The 20568-nt window shown below is 49.0% G+C and overlaps 1 protein-coding gene across 7 annotated transcripts; it reads left to right on the top strand.

Moving 5' to 3' along the window:
- The first annotated feature begins 1779 nt into the window (after positions 1–1779).
- ZNF446 (zinc finger protein 446) lies at positions 1780–9491 on the top strand. 7 transcript variants are annotated; one of them, XM_025984378.2, is made up of 7 exons: positions 1780–1937; positions 3250–3627; positions 3704–3905; positions 4235–4329; positions 5871–5955; positions 6185–6274; positions 6414–9491. In XM_025984378.2, the coding sequence occupies exons 1-7, from the start codon at positions 1899–1901 to the stop codon at positions 6938–6940; spliced, it is 1416 nt and encodes a 471-aa protein (XP_025840163.1). In that variant the 5' UTR covers positions 1780–1898; the 3' UTR covers positions 6941–9491. The 7 variants fall into 7 exon arrangements, with proteins under 7 accessions (XP_025840163.1, XP_072578519.1, XP_072578542.1 ...); XM_072722418.1 differs by having other exon boundaries at positions 5874–5955; positions 6182–6274; XM_072722441.1 differs by having other exon boundaries at positions 5874–5955.
- Positions 9492–20568: the final 11077 nt, after the last annotated feature.

The raw sequence follows: 20568 nt of genomic DNA on the forward strand, positions 1-20568 counted from the left end.
TCCTACAAGGACGAGAGACTTGCTGGACCTGCTCCCAAAGACCCTTAGATGGAGGTCTTATGTGCCAGGCTTCTTAGTTCCTTACAGACTTCTGAGCCACTACCCTGCCCCCGTCCCCCCCCCCCCCCCAAGTCATCCTTTCTCCTGTGGTCTGGTACACCCTGGCCTCAGCCACATCTTCCCTCAGAAGGGCCTCCTTGAATGTGCCTTGAGTAGTTAACAGCCTCAGGCTACAAAGCTGTGAAATGCAAACATCTGACTGATAGGTCTAGGAAGCCAATGGGATTCAGGAGCAAAGGCATCTTCAAAACACCAAGTGGGTACTCAGCAAGTCATGCAACCTTTCCTGCATCTTGGATGGAAGCTCCTGGAGCTCTTATGACCCCTTGAGTTGGGCTTGATGTCCTAAGCCATCTCCCCATCAGTCTCCTCCCCACTTCATTGAATTTCACGCTTGTGTGCTTGGCTCCTCTGATCCCTCACTTCCTCTATTCTCAAGTCCACCCCTCCCAATACCTAAGACTTGTCAGTGGCCCACAGTAACAATGATTACCTGCCTTCCCTGGTGTCTTGGGTGTCACATTACCATCCTCTAAACTTCTGTGGTCATGTTAAGCCTTGTCTTGTCAGGCTAGTCCATCTCTTTAATCCTGAACAGGCTGAGTGTATAAGTGCCCTTGAGCCCTCTGGGTCAAGATGGTGGACTGGACACATAGCATTTCATTTGGTTCCAAAAGCCACGGAAGCGACAGAGATGAGACTGTTTAAAAATATGAACCCACAAGTATGAGGATGGTGAAACAGCAACAGCAATGGCATTCTGGAATTAGAAGCAGATGCAGATGTGGGATATGATTTAGAGAAAGTCAAATACTGACTTGGCACTGTGTAAGTAGACAGGTCCCACCAGGCTTATACTGCATAAATCCAGAAGGCTTGCACATTGCAAACCAGCAGCCCCTGGGAGGAGAGATCTAAAAGATGACTGAGGTAGAGCTATTAAAGCTGTTAGAGCAACAGCTTTCTCCATATAGTGGATGATGGAAGAGTCATTTGTGGGGAATCCGTACAGTTTCAGAGAAATAATCTAAGTCCTCCATAAAACAGCTCTGACTGACGGCATTTATGAGTAGACAGGCCCCAGCCATGCAGATACTCAGAGTTTCCAATCAGCAGGTAAGACCACTGCTCTTCATGAAGTGCTGGCTGCTAGGGATTACAAGAAATCAAAACAGGCATATGCAGTTTGGGATGGTTCAGCTACTTGGTTTCTGGAAGCAAAGCACCCCTTTCCCACAGTGATTCTTGCATATACTGAGGTAAACTGAAGATCACTCTTACTAGGCCTGGTACCCGATGTAAAAGGTTAGTGGCGTCCCATAAGCTGGACAAAAACTTTCATCCCTTACTTTGCAGTACTGACATCTGAAGTGATGTCCGAGACTCTGAGGGTATTGATCATGGGATATTTTCCTCATGTGTAAATGAGTGCCCACCCTGGTCCTTGTTCTCGATGTCCAGAGGTCGAATGAAGGACTCCAGCTCCATCCTCGCTGGAATCACTCTCGGGGTTGTCCACAGATCAGGCCGGCCTTGCGGGCTGGACCCCGCTTCCTCCTGGGACTACCTGGAAGGAGTCTCCGCCGAACTACACTACGCTGGTAGTCACTTCCGGCCTCCCTGGAGGACCGGGCGACGCTCTGTCCGTTGCCTTGGAAACAGAGGGAGGTGGTTGGGCGTCCTCTACCGGTTAGCAAGAAGACTGCTCCGCAACTAGGACGAAGCCTCTAAGACGAGCGCTGGGGAGGGGCCTAGGTGGGGTGCTAGCTCTGAATGGCCGTAAGGTCACGCTCCTCCCCATTCACCACACTTGCCAATAGGCTCCGGGTCCACTGCACATGCGCAGGATCTTAACATACCGTCCATCACGGCCGTTGGTGAGTCTAGGGTTCCTTCCTTCCATATAAAGGAAGAGTGGTCGCCAATGAGGGGAGGGAGCCCCCAAACTGCGACTCTTCAGATTCCTCCAAGAGGAAGAGAGCTCTTCTCGGCCGTGCGAGGCCTTTGGAGATGAGCATCTGCTGGCGGAGGCCGCATCCGTCCTTGCTTGCTGAGTCTCACGGGAAACGTAGTCCTAAGGGAGGGGGCGGGTCCTGCTAAGCCGGCGCGTCCTTGGCCAGGGCGGAGTCGCCGCGGCACCGCGCGGCGGGGCGGGCGGGGCAGGACCCCTTACCGGAAGTGGTCTCCTAGCACCGGCGGCGAGGTTGAGGTGAGCGCCAGCCTGGCTGGGCGGGGCGCAGCTTTTTCCACCCCCTGGGGACCCGGCCGCCCGGTGCTCCTAGTACTCCAAAGTACCTCCCGACGTGCGCTGCGCGCTCCACCTCTCACTCAGAGCTGCGTTCCCCTTCCTCTGGCCTGACCTCTTCCTTCCCCTGCTTGTTGGGAGACCGACTCCAGGGCCGGGTGGGGAGGTGGGAGGTGGTCAGGCCTGGTCTGGCTGGTCTAATAGGTCCCCCAAGTGGGCTTGCTTCACTCCAGTCCGTCTGGACGGCAGGGGCACAGTGTCCGCTCACGACTGCGCGCAACTCGTAGCTTTGTTTTGCTTTTCACATGCTTGGTGCGGGAGGCGAGCCATTCACAGTTCGCTGTGGGTCAGCGAACACGGTGTCCCGGAGTCCGCGCTGCCCCTGCCTCGACCCATGGCGCAGACGTGCCTTATACTTAGAGCTGGCCCTCGGGTTGCTCACTTCAGTCAACATATCTGGACTCCTTGGAGATGATGGGGACACACACTCCACCATAGCCCGCACGGCCGCCTATGCCTCTTCTCACCTTCACTGCCTCCGCTCACTGGCAGTGATGGTCTCACCCGGTCCCTGGTTGCCTCTCCCTCAACGTCCTGCCTAACTGATCACTCCCCTCTCTTCTCTGTAGTCACTTTCCCTGGCTCCTGAGTCAGATCCTAGAATCCTCTGTTGACTCCCTTTGCCTACCTCTTCATCAATTCCTGCAGTTTTATGGAAGCTCCATTGTACAACTTGCCTCCAAAGCATTCATCCACAAGGTTTTCTTCTGCCTTTAGCTCCTGTCAGCAGCCAGCTCCTGTGACCCTCCACAAAGCATTCCCAGCCTCGTGTATCCCTGTGCCAAGGCCCTCCCACAACCAGCCTCAGCACCCTGGGCTGGGCCTGTCTGCCCAACCCTGGCCATGGCCTCTTGGCCTGCACCCTAACCACTCCTTTCCTGCAGGTCCTTCTTGTTGGCTACAGGAAGACACCCAGTACAATGCCATCCCCACTGGGCCGCCCACGCCTGCCCTCTGTGGATCCTGTGGCCATCCTGGAGGAGCCTGAGGCAGCACGCCTGCGCTTCCGGGGATTCTGCTACCAGGAGGTGGCAGGTCCCCGTGAGGCCCTGGCCCGGCTTCGAGAGCTGTGCCACCAGTGGCTGCGACCGGAGGCATGCTCCAAGGAGCAGATGCTGGAGCTGCTGGTACTGGAGCAGTTTCTGGGCACACTGCCTCCTGAGATTCAGGCCTGGGTGCGGGGCCAGCGGCCAGGCAGCCCTGAGGAGGCTGTCGCCCTGGTTGAGGGCCTGCAGCATGACCCTGGGCAGCTGCTGGGCTGGGTGAGTGTGGCTAGTATTGGTTTCTTGGAGGGACAAAGCAAAATTAGAGCCCCTGTAACTTATTTCTCCCCCTCAGATCACAGCCCATGTCCTGAAGCAAGTGGTGCTCCCAACAGCACAGAAGACAGAGGAGTCCTTGGGGAGATCCCACCCCTTAGGGACAGTGGAGCTCCTCAGTGCCACCTCTGGGGAGGGATCACAGGACACTCAGATGCAGCGGTCTGCCCAGCTTAGCTGCAGTGTGAAGGAGGAGCCAGATGCTGATGGGCAGGAGATGGGTGAGAATGGGAGCCACACAAGGTCTGGGGGGCTCTTGGGGGTTGTGTGGACATCCATGATAAGGGTGGGGATCCCAGGAGAAATTGTGCTGGGGGGCCTCCTAGAGGGAATGTGAATGTCCCCCAATGGGATGGGGATTCAGAAAAGACTGCAGACTGTAGAACTGGGTTCTCAGGAGGCAGGAGGGCTGCTTGCCTGCTATGTGACTGGCACACACAGTAGTCTCCTGCCTATTGGCAGAGGAAGGCCAAGGCTGCAGCACCGACACCACCTCATCTACTGTGGCTCACATGAGCAGCCTCTGATTCTCATCTGCCTCATTTTCTAGCACCTTCCAGCCCCCAAAATCCAGCCCAGTCCCAAGAGGGACACCCTGGACACAGGGAACCAACTTCCACATCCTTCCACCCACCCAGGATTCAGGTAAGCAGCCCTAGGTGGGAGGTACAGGCAGCCAGTAGAAGTATGTCCTTGGTGGCCACTCTGCTCTCGTTAGTTTTTCAGGCTTTTTGGCCACAGCTTTGTGCTCTTCGCTGCCCAAAAATGGAGTTGGTATCAGAGCTCCAACTGCAGGTCCTGGGAGACAGGGACAGGCTGGTGGTCTCCCTAAAATTGGGGAAAAAATTGAGGCTTCAGGCCATGGAATCTGGTTTAGAGTGACTGGAACTGGTAGGAATTGGCTTTCTCAATTACAGAGAAATCGGAGATTTTGAAGCTCTCAGCAGTCTTAAGCTGGTGCATGAGGATTTGAACCCTCATGTGCAAGTGGGGAGAGGTCAAGATGAAGAACTCTGACCAGAAAGCCTGAGCTACAACACATCACAGTCTGGTATCCCCAGCACACCTGAGATCAGAATGGAGATAGCTAGGAAATAACCTGCAGCTACCTCTTTCCTGAGTCTTTCCTCAGAGGCCATCCATCCTCTGGGCTGCGACCAGCTGGGGGCAGCAAGGCTTGGCTGAGGCCCTGCTACCTGGAGTACTTGGTTCCTGAGTGTGGAGAGCAGTGATCCTGTCCTCTCCCAGCAACTTAGCTCCTAAGCTACTCCACTGGGTAATGTTCCCGGTGGAAGATCTGGTTGAGATGTGTTTGGAGGCTAAAAAGTCCCTCCAGGCTCCCTCCACAGTCTGATGGCACAGTGGGAAACAGCTGGGTGGGCAGGCCACACCCTCCAAAGCCTCCAGCCAGCAGCATTCCACCTGTGGCTTCATGTGGCTGTCACCTCCCTGTCTGTGGACCTGCCGTGGCTTGTTTGTCAGGATTATTTTTCCCATCCCAGCAAAGCGCACGTGATGGGATTTTGGGAGACAAAGAGAGCAGACACCAGGGACAGGGAGTGCATCTCCTGGTAAAGCCCACCCTCGGCAACAGGCAGGAGCCAGCCCACCACCCCATTAACACACATCATCTGAGCCCTGAGATGGCTGTACCTCCTAATGTAAGCCCTTCTGCCTTCAACCTCTCTGCAGCCAGGTCACCACATCGAGGAATGCTGATAGCCCTCAGCAGCTCCCCCAGGGAGGATCTCTGTTACTTTTGTAACCAGAGGCTTGGGGAGAGGTGGCTAGGTTCCCTTGGGTCCCCAGGCCTTTTGTTCTTGATGCAGCACTGTTCAAGGCAAGGGTGTAGGGACAGTCACTTCCACACAGAACCTATCCAAGGGTTCTCAGCTGCCTGGCTAGAATATGGAGTGGGGCGGGCTTCTTAGGGGGACAGGTCCTAACACTGAGATGAAGGACAGCTCCTCTCTGCCCTATTTTCCCAGCCTTCACATTTCCCAGCCTTCACACACCCTTCTCAGCTTCATCCTTAGCAAGCAGAAGAGCCTTAGGTAATAACCTGCCTGTTCCCTCAGGTAATTAGTAAGATTGTAACCAGGGACACGGACAGGTAGGCACTGCAGGGCAGGGCAGAGGATGGGGGAGTGGACAGGCACCAAGAGTGATGGGCTGCATCCCCACAGGAGGAGTGGGGGCTACTGGACCCGTCACAGAAGGAATTGTACTGGGATGCAATGCTGGAGAAATACGGCACGGTGGTCTCCCTGGGTGAGGACCAGCCATGACCCCTCTTTTACTGTCTGCATACTGCCCTGGTTGTAGGGCTCGCTTCCCAGCCCTTTCCCATGCAGGTCTCCCAGTGCTTACCTGTATTCATGCTCCTTACCTAGGGGCACCCCATCATCCACCAGGGCCCCCGCCCCTGGCCCTAACATGTAAGAGCCCTTCACCTGCCCCCATGTCAGGACTGCTACCTGACTGTCCCTCACCCCAGCAGGAATACCAGCCCCCCAGCCAGAGGCACAGGCTGAGTTGGAGCCAGGGGCATTGCGTACAGGGACAGAGAGTCTAAGAAGCCTCCACCTGGGTGAGTGTTTTTCCATGCGACCTGAACCACCTGTTTTCTGGTGGAAGGGAGCTTGTCTGCCCCACACGCCTCATGGGAGAGGGTGGGCCAATGTTAAGGGCACTGAGCTACCTGGGACTATCACCTCTCCTTCCCTCAGGAGATGAGAATGAGAGCCACTGCGAGGGTCCATCCCGCTGCCCAGAGGACCAGCCACCCCGGGGCTTGGGGTCTGTTACTTGGGAGGGCCCGTCTGTGGCCTCTGTGTCTGCCAGGGCAGTGCTGGGAGCAGGGCTGGAGCCTGGCGTCCCTCGGAGGAAGCCTTATACCTGTGAGCTGTGCGGCCGAGGCTTCGACTGGAAATCGGTGTTTGTCATCCACCACCGGACACATGCAGATGGGCAGGGTACACAGGCACCAGCGCTGGCTGTGGGTGGTGCTCAGAAGCTGCCACAGGGTTCCCGGGAGCCAGGCACACCACGTCACCCCCGACGCATGCTCCCATGCCCCCGGAGCTATGCATGTGAGGAGTGTGGGTGCAGCTTCAGCTGGAAGTCGCAGCTGGTCATCCACCGCAAGAGCCATGCAGGCCAGCGGCGCCACTTCTGTGGAGACTGTGGCCGTGGCTTCGATTGGAAGTCCCAGCTGGTCATCCACAGGAAGAGCCACCAGCCCGAAGCCCCATGAGTGTCTTGAGAAGGCAGCCTCATCTTGGGGGCCTTGGAGCCTCCAGGGCTTGACACAGTTCCTGGTACTCTGGTTCCAGCCTTCCCAGGGCTGCTGAGCCTCTGTCTGGACACTTGTAGGCAGCAGAGGACATTGATGAATCAGAGCTCCCAGGAGGGTCCCCTGCCCGTATTTCAGTCTCCCCAAAACAGCCACCTGGGTATAAATAAAAGAAGCTGTCCCTCCCCCAACCGCCTGGTGAGGCTTGGGTTGGAATCCACTGCCTAAGTCTGGTGATTTCCAAATTTTGAGATCCCCAACTATGACCTTATGATATATAGGCAGACAGGACCTAAGGACTGTCCCTACCCCTGGGATCTTGTTGGCCCCAGGTGGATGCTCAGAAACTGCCCCTTTTCACTCCTGAAGCTGTTGGGCCTGCATCTTGATATGGAAGGTACAAAAAGCTCAGGAGAGCATGCCTTGCTTCTGTTTGCAGGCAGATGGAAAACTAATGACTCTCCACATTTTGGATTTTTAACAAATTCCACTTTTACAATGGGAAGTTTCTGCTTAAGAATCCTGATCTCTGCTTTCTACTGGTCAGAGTATCAGCAGTGCCACTCCCCCTCCCTGGCAGCTGGAGCCACAGAGCAGCCATACCCACAGGAAGGGCCAGCAGTCCTGTTCTACTGGCCCACTTTGTTTCTTGACCACACATATCACTCCCTGGTTTCCTTGTCCTTTAAGCTCTTGAGTCCTAGCTTGAGTAGACACTACAGGGACTTCCTTTGCAAGTTTGGATGGACAAGGAGGGTGGCGTCTGAGAAAAGGGTCTATAAACAGATGTCTCTTTGGCCATGTGATTTAAAAGTAGCTTGTGTTCATTTAGGCAAATCTGAAATGTACAAGAGAGTAAAGATAAGGTAAATGACCCCTAGTTCTACTGTCTATGGCAGTACCTATTCCAGGTGTTCACATGCAGAAGTGTTTTATAAATCTTATGGAGCTACTGTATATATCGTGCTCTTCTCACTCCCTCATTTCCCTGTTATTAAAAACATATTTTAATGCCTGGTTAAAAATTCTATTTTCTGTCCTATACTGTCTTTTCTACCAACCCCAGATTGTTCTTCCCAGTGGTACCCAGTACCTGTGATGCACACTCCCAAGCAGACACTTTGGATACAACTTTGATTATTTCCCAAAGTGTAATTGTTGCATTTAGAGAGCATGGGAGTTTAGTTTTGTTTTTGCCTTAAAACAACACTGGATTCCTTGAGCCAATTCCAAGTCCTCCCCTCCCCCTAGAACACCAAGCAATTCAACAGAAAATATTTTTTAACTCCAGTAAGAAAATGACTAAAAACCTAATAGAAAGGTGGATAAAGGCTATGAATCAGTAATTCACATCAGAAAAAACTTTACCAACAAACCAGAAAAAACATACATGCTCAGAAGTAATCAGGGAAATACCAGTGCCATGAAGATGGGGCCTGGCCTACCATGTTCACATACCCTGTTCCTGGCATTATGCTTGGTATGCATGGATTGCTCAGTCTTCAAAATAGCAAATAAAAACTCGACAGTAAGGCACTTGGCTGGCTCAGTCAGAAGAGCATGTGACTTTTGATCTCAGGGTCATGTTAGGGGTAGAGATTACTTAAAAAACCTAAACCTGTTGATAACAAGTATTAGGAAGTTCAGAATTGGGACCTGTGAATATGATCAGCTATCACTCTTGTGATGGGGTTATGTTATATGGCATAGTTGACCTTAAAATAGGAAGATGAGGGCAGCCCAGGTGGCTCAGTGGTTTAGCACCACCTTTAGCCCAGGGCCTGATCCCGGAGACCTGGGATCAAGTCATGCATCGGGTTCCCTGCATGGAGCCTGCTTCTCCCTCTGCCTGTGTCTCTACTTCTCTCTCTCTCTCTCTCTCTCTCTCTCTCTCTCATGAATAACTAAATAAAATTTTAAAAAAAATAGGGAGATGATCCCAGTGGGTGTGGCCCAGTCACATGAACCCTTTTAAAGCATGGAGTTTTCTCTGGCTGGTGACAGAAAAGGAAGTCCAAAAGAGTTGAAGCATGAGAAGGATTTGATGTACCATTGCTGGCTTTGAAGATAGAGGGAGCCATGCTGTGGCCTCCAGAAGGTAAGAACAACCCCTGGCCAGCAACTAGCAAAGAAACAGAGACCTTGGTCCTACAACCACAATTACAATCTGCCAACAACTTGAATGGGCTTGGAAGCAGATCATTCCAATGTCTTCTAGATAAGAGCCTAGTGCAGCCCATCTTGATTTCAGCTTTGTGATACTCTGAGCAGAGAACCTAGCCAGTGTCTCCCAGACTTATGACCTACAGAACAGTGAGCTAATAAATAGATGTTTTAAGCCACTAAGTTTGTGGCAATTTGTTAAACAGCATAGAAAACCAATACAACCATGTATTGTTAATGGGTTTAGTACTGTTCATGGCTAAAAATGTAAAACTGGCCTGCATCCAGTGATGAATGGAGTGTGGAATAAAATGGTGATAGTGTTTTTCAATAAATTATTAAAAATAAATGAAATGAATAATAACTTTTGACAACCTTAGCAGTATCTACTATAGCTAAATCTATGTAAACTGTGACTCAGCAGTTCCACTCCTTGGTATGCACCCAACAGAAATGAATACTTATTTTGGTTCAGGTCATGATCTCATCAGGGTCATGAGACTGAGCCCCATGTTGAGCCCTGTGCTCGGTATGGAGTCAGCTGGTCTCTGTCCCTCTGTTCCTCCTTCCACTTGCTCACTCACTCTCAAATAAAATCTTTTTTTAAAAAATATTTTATTTATTTATTCATGAAAGAGAGGAGAGAGAGAGGCAGAGACATAGGCAGAGGAAGAAGCAGGCTCCATGCAGGGAGCCCGATGTGGGACTCGATCCCGGGTCTCCAGGATCATGCCCTGGGCCGAAGGCAGGCGCTAAACCGCTGAGCCACCCAGGGATCCCAATCTTTTTTAAAAAAAGATTTATTTATTCATGAGAGACACATAGAGAGGCAGAGACATAGTCAGAGGGAGAAGCAGGTTCTCTGCAGGGAACCTGACTCTGGGACTTCCAAATCCCAGGATCACACCCAGACTCCAAGGCAGACACTCAACCTCAGAGCCACCCAGGCGTTCCCCCCACCCCTTTTCTTTAAAGATTTGCTTATTTATTCGAGAGAGATACAGAAAGGCAGAGGATAAAATCTTTTTTTAAAAAAAGAATGCTTATGAGAACCAAAAGACAAGTCCAGAAACATTTAGAGCAACTATCTATAAAATAAAAAAAAAAAAATCAGTAAACAGCCCTAGCCCACTGCAGCTATCAATTTATTGCCTCTCTGTTCCATATATTACCTGTTCTGCAGTAGTGGGCTGGACCCTGTAGCCATTTCTCCTTTGCAGTCAACACTTTGTTGGCTTTGTCAGTAGAGGGCACTGGCTCTTATTCTTTGGGCACACTCTCAGCCCTAGGATTTTATTTTATTTTTTTTTATTTATTTTTTTTTCAGCCCTAGGATTTTAAGAGTTATAGTTATTAGAATTATAACTGTTATAGGTAAAAACTTTTTTTAAAAGATTTATTTATTTATAAATCTTTATCCACTGAGCACAGAGTCAGATGTGGAGCTCCATCTCACAACCCTGAGATCATGACTTGAGCTGAAATCAAGAATCGGATGTTCAACTGACGGCCACCCAGGCACCCCTATAGTTAATAACTTTTTATATCAAATTTACTCTGTTCAAATGACTGGACATTCCCTGATACACTCACCAACAGCAGTGTGGATAATTACACTAGATATCCATGCAGTGAAATGCTATGCACATTTGCAATGACCAAGTGATTCCTACATACAATACTGTTGACTCTCAGACACAAATGGAAGGGAGGGATAGGGCTTAACCTTGCCTAGCAGTGCAAGGTTCTAAAGCCTTTCCAACTTCACTTCCCGATACAGGGTCCTCTGGGCAAGCTCCAACTGCCCCCATTCCTTCCCAGTAAAAGCCACGACCATGTCCTCAAAGGTCATATATCCCTGGGACTGGGACACACCTGTCCAGCCAGGCCTAGGTCATCTCCTCTCCATCCTTGCTTTGAACAAATTCAGGGGATGGGGCAGACAGGATTCCATAGCACCCAGGGTTAAGAGGGACCCAGGCCCAAACCCAGAGTCTCTAGCAGAGAAGACACATGTTCCCAGGAAGCTCTATCCCCACACATAAGACTGCTCTTTATCTCTTGCATCTATTTGGCTCTCCCTGCCTTGGGGACATGCCCTTCCCTCCGCTCCACTTTGGCCAGCCCTTACACGTCAGCTCCTGATTCCCATGGCCAACTGCCCCTCGAGTCCCAACCTAGAAGTCTCCAGAAAGCCTAGACTTCATTGGCTCAGTGCTACCTACCGCTCTAGCCACTTCCCATATCACTCAGTGGTAACTCCATCCCTCTAGTTGCTCACAGCTGAAACCAAAAGGGCCCCCATAATCTTTGTCTGGGGTCCACAGTCTGGCCACCTCTCATTCTTCCACTGCTGCCATCCTTGTTCTCCATATCATAGCACTAGCCCCTCAACTAAACTAGCTTCCCCCCAACCACATCCCCCCTCCAGGTTCGTCTTGTCCCACAACAGCTAAACAGATCTTGCTAAAGCTTTAGTCAGAACTCCAGGTATATACACCAAAGAATTAAAAACAGGTACTCAAAACAAGTACGTGTACAGGGATGTTCACACTCAAGGGGTACCTGGGTGTCTCACATAGTTGGGTGTCTGACTCTTGATTTCGGTTCAGGTCCTAATCTCGGGGTCATGGGATCAAGCCCCACATTGGGCTCCCTGCTCAGTGGGAAATCTGCTACTCTCTTTCCCTCTATCCCTCCCCTCCCTCTAATAAATAAATAAATCTTAAAAAAAAAAAAAGACCATGTTCATATTCAAAATAGCCAAAAGATGGAAACAATTCAAATGTCCATTAACAGATGAATGAATAAACAAATTGTGCAACAAATATACAGTGGAATAGCATTCAGCCATAACAAGGAATGAAGGGCTGACAGTTGCTACCCAGGGCAGATGGCACTCCAATACTATCTACATGCTAGGCCTGCTCTGAGCACCACACTCCTCTCTCTCCCTTCTCCCATACCAGGAGTACAACTATCCCCTTGGCAAACAAAGAGACAGAGCCCAAGAAAGGCCAGGTATCCTGTGTGAGGGCAGTGGGCTAAACACAAACTGTGTCCTAGACCAGTGGACCCAACCACTTCTTGGGGCATCAGCTTTTTTTTTTTTTTTTAAGTTTTTTGAGAGAGCGAGAGAGGACACACATGGGAGTGGGGGAGGGGAAGAAGGTGAGGGAGAGAGAGTCTGAGGTAGACTCTGGCTGAGCACACAGCCCAATGTGGGGCTTGATCTCATGATCCTGAGATTATGACCTGACCCAAAACCAAGAGTGGGATGCCCAACCTACTGCACCACCCAGGCGCTCCTGTACATTAATTTTAAAGCAAACTTCACATCATACAATAAACAAACATTGTTTCAGGTTACCTTAAAACAGATAACTTCTAAATAAACAGATATTCATCCACATAATCCTGTTTACTACCTGGAACTACATCTGGGAAGTCCCACCCACCCATGCCCATCACCAACTCCAATTCCCTCAAGTGGGCGCCTTCTTTTGGGGAATTTAGGGTTTTACTGGGATCTGCATAGGCCACAGCCTCCTCCTCCAATGGTAGATGCCTACAGGTAGACCCCTCTCCTAATGACCATGGGTGCTCAAGGAGGCAGTTCACTTTCACAGCAGACTTGTGTTTTCTGTGGTCTCATCGATACCAACACTATCTTTTTAAAAATTATTTATTTATTCATGAGAGACACACAGAGAGAGGCAGAGACACAGACAGAGGGAGAAGCAGGCTCCCCACTGGGAGCCCTATGTGAGACTCGATCCGGGACCAGGATCACACCCTGAGACAGAGGGTGTGATACTCAACCACCAAGCCACCCAGGTATCCCAATACCAACACTATCTGAACAAGTATCTGGCCATGTGTGTGTAGTCCATCCTGCTTCGCACTCTGTGAAAGCCCCACCATCCTGTCCTGACCTTGCACTGGGCTGTCTGGACCAGGACTGCCTATCCCATTCCACAGCACGAAACACACCCTGGAGATCTTTCCTACCATATCTGCTATCCCTTTAAATCTGCCCTCTTAAGCCATGATCAGCTCCCCATTCTTCCCAGGTCATCCCCCGACCCCATTCCCATCCCAAAAGGTTCTGCCTAGCCCACCCTTTCTAGATGTGTCCCCCACCCCACCTCCCTGTTCCCAGAAGATATCCCCACCGCAGCCTTCCCAAAAGATTTCCCCTCTACCACACCCTTTCCAGAAGTTCCTCCCTATGGTCCTTCTGTCATCCAACTTCCCACAGCAAAGGCCTGGACCATGGCTCCAACCTATGAGGCTCTGCTTGGCCTTCCTTGGATGGGTGGCACGTCAGGAAACACAAGAGACCCCAACTTAGCAGGGTTCCCACTACAGGACACCAGCAACCATGTCCATGCCTCCTCAGAGCACCTTTACCAGGGACAAGCACAGTCTAGAGAAAAGAGCCAAAGAGGGAGAAGGGAGATGACCATGAGATGCTGCCTCTTATTACCAACACTGTTTATAATCATGACTCATTTACTGAAGGAGAAAAACTCATCCTGAACCATTAAACCTGAAAGCATAGGCCCAAACAGGCAAGGGATGGGGGCGGGGCACTTAACATGAGCAGTCAAGGAAAGATGGGACAAGAAGAAACTCTGTGGACTTGGTGGTTTTTAAGAAACTTCATCATCCAGGGATCCCTGGGTAGCTCGGCGGTTTGGTGCCTGCCTTCAGCCCAAGGTGTGATCCTGGAGTCCCAGGATCTGGTCCCGCATCGGGCTCCCTGCATGGAGCCTGCTTCTCCCTCTGCCTGTGTCTCTGCCTCTCTCTCTCGCTGTGTCTCTCATGAGTAAATAAATAAAATCTTAAAAAAAAAAAAAAAGAAACTTCATCATCTAAGACATCACTATAGCATCTGATTGTATTTAGAACACTCACATGCTTATGTGCCTGGCATGATTTATTCCCAAGGCCAAGAGCTGTTATTCATGGGATTCATGGTCTACCTACAAGAGTAGCCACCACCCACTACAGGGATTCCTGCAACAGCAGTCACCCTATAAGATCATGACTAAAGTATGGTGCCCTCTACCACCTTTCACTTCTCTTCCTAAGCAGTGCGGTCTTTTTGTCAGGGAGGGAAGGTAGAACTGGGGAAGAGTTCTGACACATGACATGTCTGAATGTTTGTATCCCCACCAAATTCATGTTGAGGGATCCCTGGGTGGCGCAGCGGTTTGGCGCCTGCCTTTGGCCCAGGGCGCGATCCTGGAGACCCGGGATCGAATCCCACGTCGGGCTCCCGGTGCATGGAGCCTGCTTCTCCCTCTGCCTGTGTCTCTGCCTCTCTCTCTCTCTCTCTCTCTGTGTGACTATCATAAATAAATAAAAATTAAAAAAAAACAAAACAAAAACAAATTCATGTTGAAAGCTAATCCCCAATGTGGTGGTATTTGGTGATAGGCCTTTGGGAGGTTATTAGGTTATGAAGGCAGAGCTCTCATGAATGAAATTAGTGCTTTTATAAAAGAGACCCGAGAAAGTTCCTTTACCCCTAGTACCACATAAGAACCCAGTGAAAAGATGGCCATCTATGAACCAGGAAGCAGGCTCTCACCAGACATAGAATCTGCCAGTGCACTGATCTTGGGTTTCATACCTTCCAGAAATGCTAGAAATAAATTTTTGTTGTTTATAAGCCATTGACTCAGTGGCATTCTGCTATAACAGCTCAAACAGACTGACAACAAGCTAAGCATGTTGCAAAGTAAAGTAAGGAGAAAACTCCTTATCAGATATTAAAATTTATTACTAAGCTATGCTAATTAGGCTGGTGTGGAACACCAACAACAAAAAAACCCAGAAAGATCAACTGAATGAAATAAGAATAAAGTATGTGTGTAATCAGGGGGGAAGAGAAAAAATGTCTGTGATTTGGGGCGCCTGGCTGGTTCAATCAGTGGACCATGCCACTCTTGATCTCAGAGTCATGAGTTTGAGCCCCATGTTGGGTGTAAAGTTTATTTAAAAAGAAAGAAAAGAAAAATAATGTGTGTAAAAAAAAAGAAGAAAAATAATGTGTGTTATGTACCAAATAAATATTTCACTTAATTTCTACCTAGGAGGGGAATACAAAAAGTAGAATATTATGTTTTAGTCCTTGTAAATGTAATAGCAAAAAGTGTGAATGCCCCAAGCTGGTTGGGCTTGAGGAAGCAGGGATTTATATAAGCTGCTGGTGAACCTGTAAATCTGCAGATCCACAGTGAGATCTTTTTATCTATGCCCACTTACTTGATACTTGCAATGATGGTGTTGGCTAAATAACTCATGGCTAAACACCTCTCTCAGACAGGATTTCTTTCACCATGAAGTGAGAACAAGACTACAACCATCCTTGTGAGATGTGATGAGGAGATAGACTGTCAAGTGACAAGTGCCAGCCTTGGTCTGGCCCCAAGGGAGCCCATGAGGGTTCTCAGGCACAATTTTATTCTTGTTGTTGATGATGATCCCATTCAATGAGACCCTGAGGTGGGATGGACATGCTTACTCTGTAGATGAAGAAATAAGCTCTTAATGACAGGTAGAGCCAAGATGCCAATTTCTGAGACAACAGGTATCCCTTGTGGAGTCCTTTCCTGCACTTTTCTGATTTAATCTCCACAGACATCTTTCAAGGTGGGCACAATCATCAATGCCACTTTACAATGAAGGAAACCAATGCACAGGAGACAGGTGGTTCTAGGGACTTGCCCCAGGCCACAAAGCCTGTGGCCACCTCTCACTTCACAGTGCAAGTTCTGGGATCCAAAAGCCTAGGTTCTAGCCTACCATATATCCCTATACCCCACCCCCATGCATCTTCAGCACAAGGTATTCCGTTGATTAAATGGGAGTTCTTTAGTCCCATATCCCAGATGCTAGCTTTGTCTATTAGGAAATGCAGTCACACAGCCTCACACATCAGGGACCCTTGAGCTGGGTACATAGGAATGCAGTACTCTTCATCGGGGGAATGACCACAACTTAGTACCCACTCATAGCATGATACATGCAAGAGAAGCAGATATATAGGTTTATGCTGGCACCAGGCAATGAGCAGCTTGCCACAGAAGCCCAGGGAGGGCTGGAGAGCAAGGTCCAGAAGGTCTTAAGGGATGATGACAACACATGGTCACAGTGGATGTGGCCCGTGTCATCCTCTGCTACTTCATTCATCCACTCCAAACTTCTATCTACATTGGTCTTTGGTATCAGAGGGTACAACGGTCTTAAGATTAAAAAGGACCTGGAGCAACCTGGGTGGCTCAGCAGTTTACCGCTGCAGCCTTCAGCCCAGGGCCTGATCCTGGAGACCTGGGATCGAGTCCCACATCAGGCTCCCTGTATAGAGGCTGCTTCTCCCTCTGCCTGTGTCTGTGCCTCTGTGTGTCTCTCTTGAATAAATAAATAACATCTTTAAAAAAAATATATTTAAAAGGACCTACCATGTGTAGGGCAGGAAAATGGGCCTCAAGGAGGACCAGTTCAGACTCTGCTGCCTGTACCAGTTGTCAGATGATATGGAATCTACTGTGTGCACCAGGGGAAGGTAGTCCTGGGCCAAAGCAGGGGTGGCTAGCCTGGGCCTCCATTGCTATGTTCACACATGTCCAGCTCCTTTGCTGGCCAAGTCTCTCCTAAAAGGGACAAGTGAGGTATAAGCAAGTGAAAGAAACTAACAACCTACTGTGTTCAGGGGCGCTGACTGGACCACTGTAGGCACAGATCCAAGTGCGCACTGGTGCCACAAAGGGGCTGCAGTTCCTCAGGGCACACATGGGGTTCCTTAGGCACTACAGGGCAAAGAAACAGTGACAACAGGAACGACCAGTTCTTGGAAGAAAAAAATCACATGTGTGGCCTGCTGTGGGATAAGATTCCCAAACTGGAATTGGCCCTACAATGCCCAGAGAAACCATGGCTCACAGCCTCAGGGGCATCACCTGCTGCTGCTCACATCAGCCCCACAACACTGGCGGCACTTATGGACCATGTCCCACACAAACCTCTCTCCCGGATCCTTGGCCTCCTCTGGCTTTGCTCTAGGGTTCAGTCCCTAGAACCACCTGTCACAGCCCCCACAGTGCCCAGTCGGCTCTTCTGGAACCTGGGCCAAAACACTCCAAAGCAAGCTGGTATCTCAGCCACACTATTCCTTCCTGAAGTGTCTTGAGAAAGGTACAAAGACAGCAGCAACAACAGCACCATCCTCACAGGGGTCATGAGGTATAAATTAGTGAACATATGTGAAAAGCTGATAACAGTACCTATAACACGGTAGGCCATAATTCATTTATTGGAGCCCCCAAATCCCTTGGGAAGAGCAATTCCCTGCTTGTGAGGCACTGCACTGCCCAATCTGTGGATTGTTTTCCCTTGAATAAGGGATATCAAACTCATTACTAAATTTTTTTAGGTTTGTCATTTGACAGCCCCATGTAAGTAACACTGTTCACATGGTCATCTGATTGTCCTAGCTGTTCCCTGGTAGGAGGAGATTTGGTCTGATCACTTGGGCTAATCCTTCTTTCTTCCCACACACAGCCAGCTGGCTCCCCACCACCATCACCACCACCAACAACCACTACCACCTGCTTGTTATTCCTCTTATTCCAGCCTAAATTCCCTACATTCAGTCTCTTTTTCATAGAGATCAAGAGAAAAAAAACATTGAAGGTAGACATACTATTACAGATATGGTATAATAACAAATATATACAGTCTTTGTCTCTGATTTCCAGCACAGTGCTCCTAAAACTCTTGGGATTTCCTGAGTCATAGGAATATCTTCTGTTACTGATTAAAAGTCCCTTTCAGGGACGCCTGGTTGGCTTAGCAGTTGAGCATCTGCCTTTGGCTCAGGGCCTGATTCAGGTCTTGGATCAAGTCCCATATTGGGCTCCCTGCAGGGAGCCTGCCTCTCCTACTGCCTGTGTCTTTGCCTCTCATGAATGAATATGAATGAATATTTAAAAATAAAAAAATAAAAGCCCCTTTCAGGGGCTCCTGATGCCTCAGTTGCTTAAGCAGCCAGCTCTTGATCTCAGCTCAAGTCTTGATCTCAGGGTTGTGAGTTCAAGCCCCACATTGGGCTTTGTGATGGGAATGGAGCCTACTTAACAACTAAATAAATAAATAATAAAAACAAAAGCCTCTTCCTTTTTTTTTTTTAATTTTTATTTATTTATGATAGTCACACAGAGAGAGAGAGGCAGAGACACAGGCAGAGGGAGAAGCAGGCTCCATGTACCAGGAGTCCGACGTGGGATTCGATTCCGGATCTCCAGGATCGTGCCCTGGGCCAAAGGCAGGCGCTAAATCACTGCGCCACCCAGGGATCCCAAAGCCTCTTCCAAAACAAAACAAAACAAAACAAAACAAAACAAAACAAAACAAAACAAAACAACAAAAAACAAAACCCAAACCCAAAACCAAAACCAAAAAAGATACCAACCTCTGAACTAGTTTTTTAAAAAAGCCCCTTTCAACCAAACCCAGGATTTATGTTAGTAAGGTGACTTGAGTCAGAAAGGGGCCTAGACACCTTCAAGATGGGGCTGGATGCCAAAAGAACAAAGCTTGTGACCCCACGGTTGCCTTTACTGTTTTACTTACAAGCTTTGGGGAAGGGAGAGGGCCTGGATTGGGGTTAATCACAAATGGTCAATGATTTAGTCAATAATTGAAACTCCATAAAATCTCTCACAGTTCCTGGTTGGTAAACACATCAAGGTCCTGGGATTGTGGTGTGCACTGAGAAAGGGAAGCCCTGCCCATCTTCCCACCCTTATACCTTGCTGTAGGCACTCCTTCCCTTGTGGTATTTCTAAGTTGCATTCTTTACAATAAGCAGGTAATAGTAAATAAAACACTTTCCTGAGTTCTATAATTCGTTCTAATGAATTACCAACCTGAGAGGCGGGCGAGTATGAAAACCGTGAACCAGTAGTGTGCCAGGCAGAAATGTGAGTAGATTGGGCACCTCATATGAAGTGTGGCCATTCTTCTTGGACTGAACCCTAACCCTCTGGGATATGCAGACTGTGGGCAGTTGTGTCACAACTAAATTGAATTGTCCTATGGCCAGGTGGTGACAGAGAATTCGAGAATCAGTATTGAGACAGAAAAAAAGAAAAACTCTGTTATTAGATAATACCTATGCAGAGCCACCAGGAAATACCTAAATATACATTTGTAGTAAAATATTTAATAGAGAGAGTATACACAGGAGGAAGCAAAGACTGAGCCAACAATTAGAAGACTCTACAGAGCCAAATGTGAAGCTAAACAATTGTCAGGATTAAATCTTTTTTAAAAAAGATTTTATTTATTTATTCATGAGAGACACAGAAACAGAGGCAGAGACGTAGGCAGAGGGAGAAGAAGGCTCCATGCAAGAAACCCAATGTGGGACTCGATCCCAGAACCCCAGGATCACGACTGGAGCCAAAGGCAGATGCTCAACCACTGTGCCACACTGGCGCCCCAGGATTAAATCTTTAATTAATTCTACCACTTATTTTTCAAACAATTTTCTTCAAAAAATTAATTTCTGAATTTTCAGAGTTAAGAAAAATGAATACTAATTATATATTATTTTTAAGTATTTCAAACCACATCATGAAGTATGACAGATTTCCCTATTTAATAAAAATTCTAGGGATCCCTGGGTGGCGCAGCGGTTTGGCGCCTGCCTTTGGCCCAGGGCGCGATCGTGGAGACCCGGGATCGAATCCCACATCGGGCTCCCGGTGCATGGAGCCTGCTTCTCCCTCTGCCTATGTCTCTGCCTCTCTCTCTCTCTCTGTGACTATCATAAATAAATAAAAATTTAAAAAAAAATAAGAATTCTAGGGTTCTTAACAAATGTCTTATGCCCACCACAATTTAAGGCCATCCATATATGATCAAAGGCAGTAAGACTTTCAGGAAGCCCTGGAACATCTAGAGAATGAGGTAACCTTCTAATACGAGCACCCACCTAGGAACACATGGCAATTTCAAGCCGAGCATGGGCAGGCAGGACAGCTGATATAAGGCCAGCAGTGCCGGTTTCCAAATCACTGCCCACTCCAGCAGCCAGCTGCCCTGAGAGATGAAAGGTAGGAGCAAATGAGGTTATGATTCCTGCAGCAGTCAAGAATGGAACCCTCTGAACTAGGATGGAGTGTGAGAGGATGCTGGTGGCTAGAGGCACTTTCTGACTCCCAGGTACAGAAGGCTGTAACACTGTTAGGGATGTGGCCCAAGACAGGTGTGGTGATTTCCACAAGTCACAGAGGTGCCCAACATTAATGCAAGGCTGCCCGGGACAGGAGCTGAATGTGAATACTCCCAACAACCTGGAGTTGTGCATTCTTAGTCCAGTATTTTAGATGTGAAGAAACTTAAATCACAGA

Source organism: Vulpes vulpes, chromosome 1, assembly GCF_048418805.1.
Source record: "Vulpes vulpes isolate BD-2025 chromosome 1, VulVul3, whole genome shotgun sequence".
NCBI classification, from domain to species: Eukaryota; Metazoa; Chordata; class Mammalia; order Carnivora; family Canidae; genus Vulpes; species Vulpes vulpes.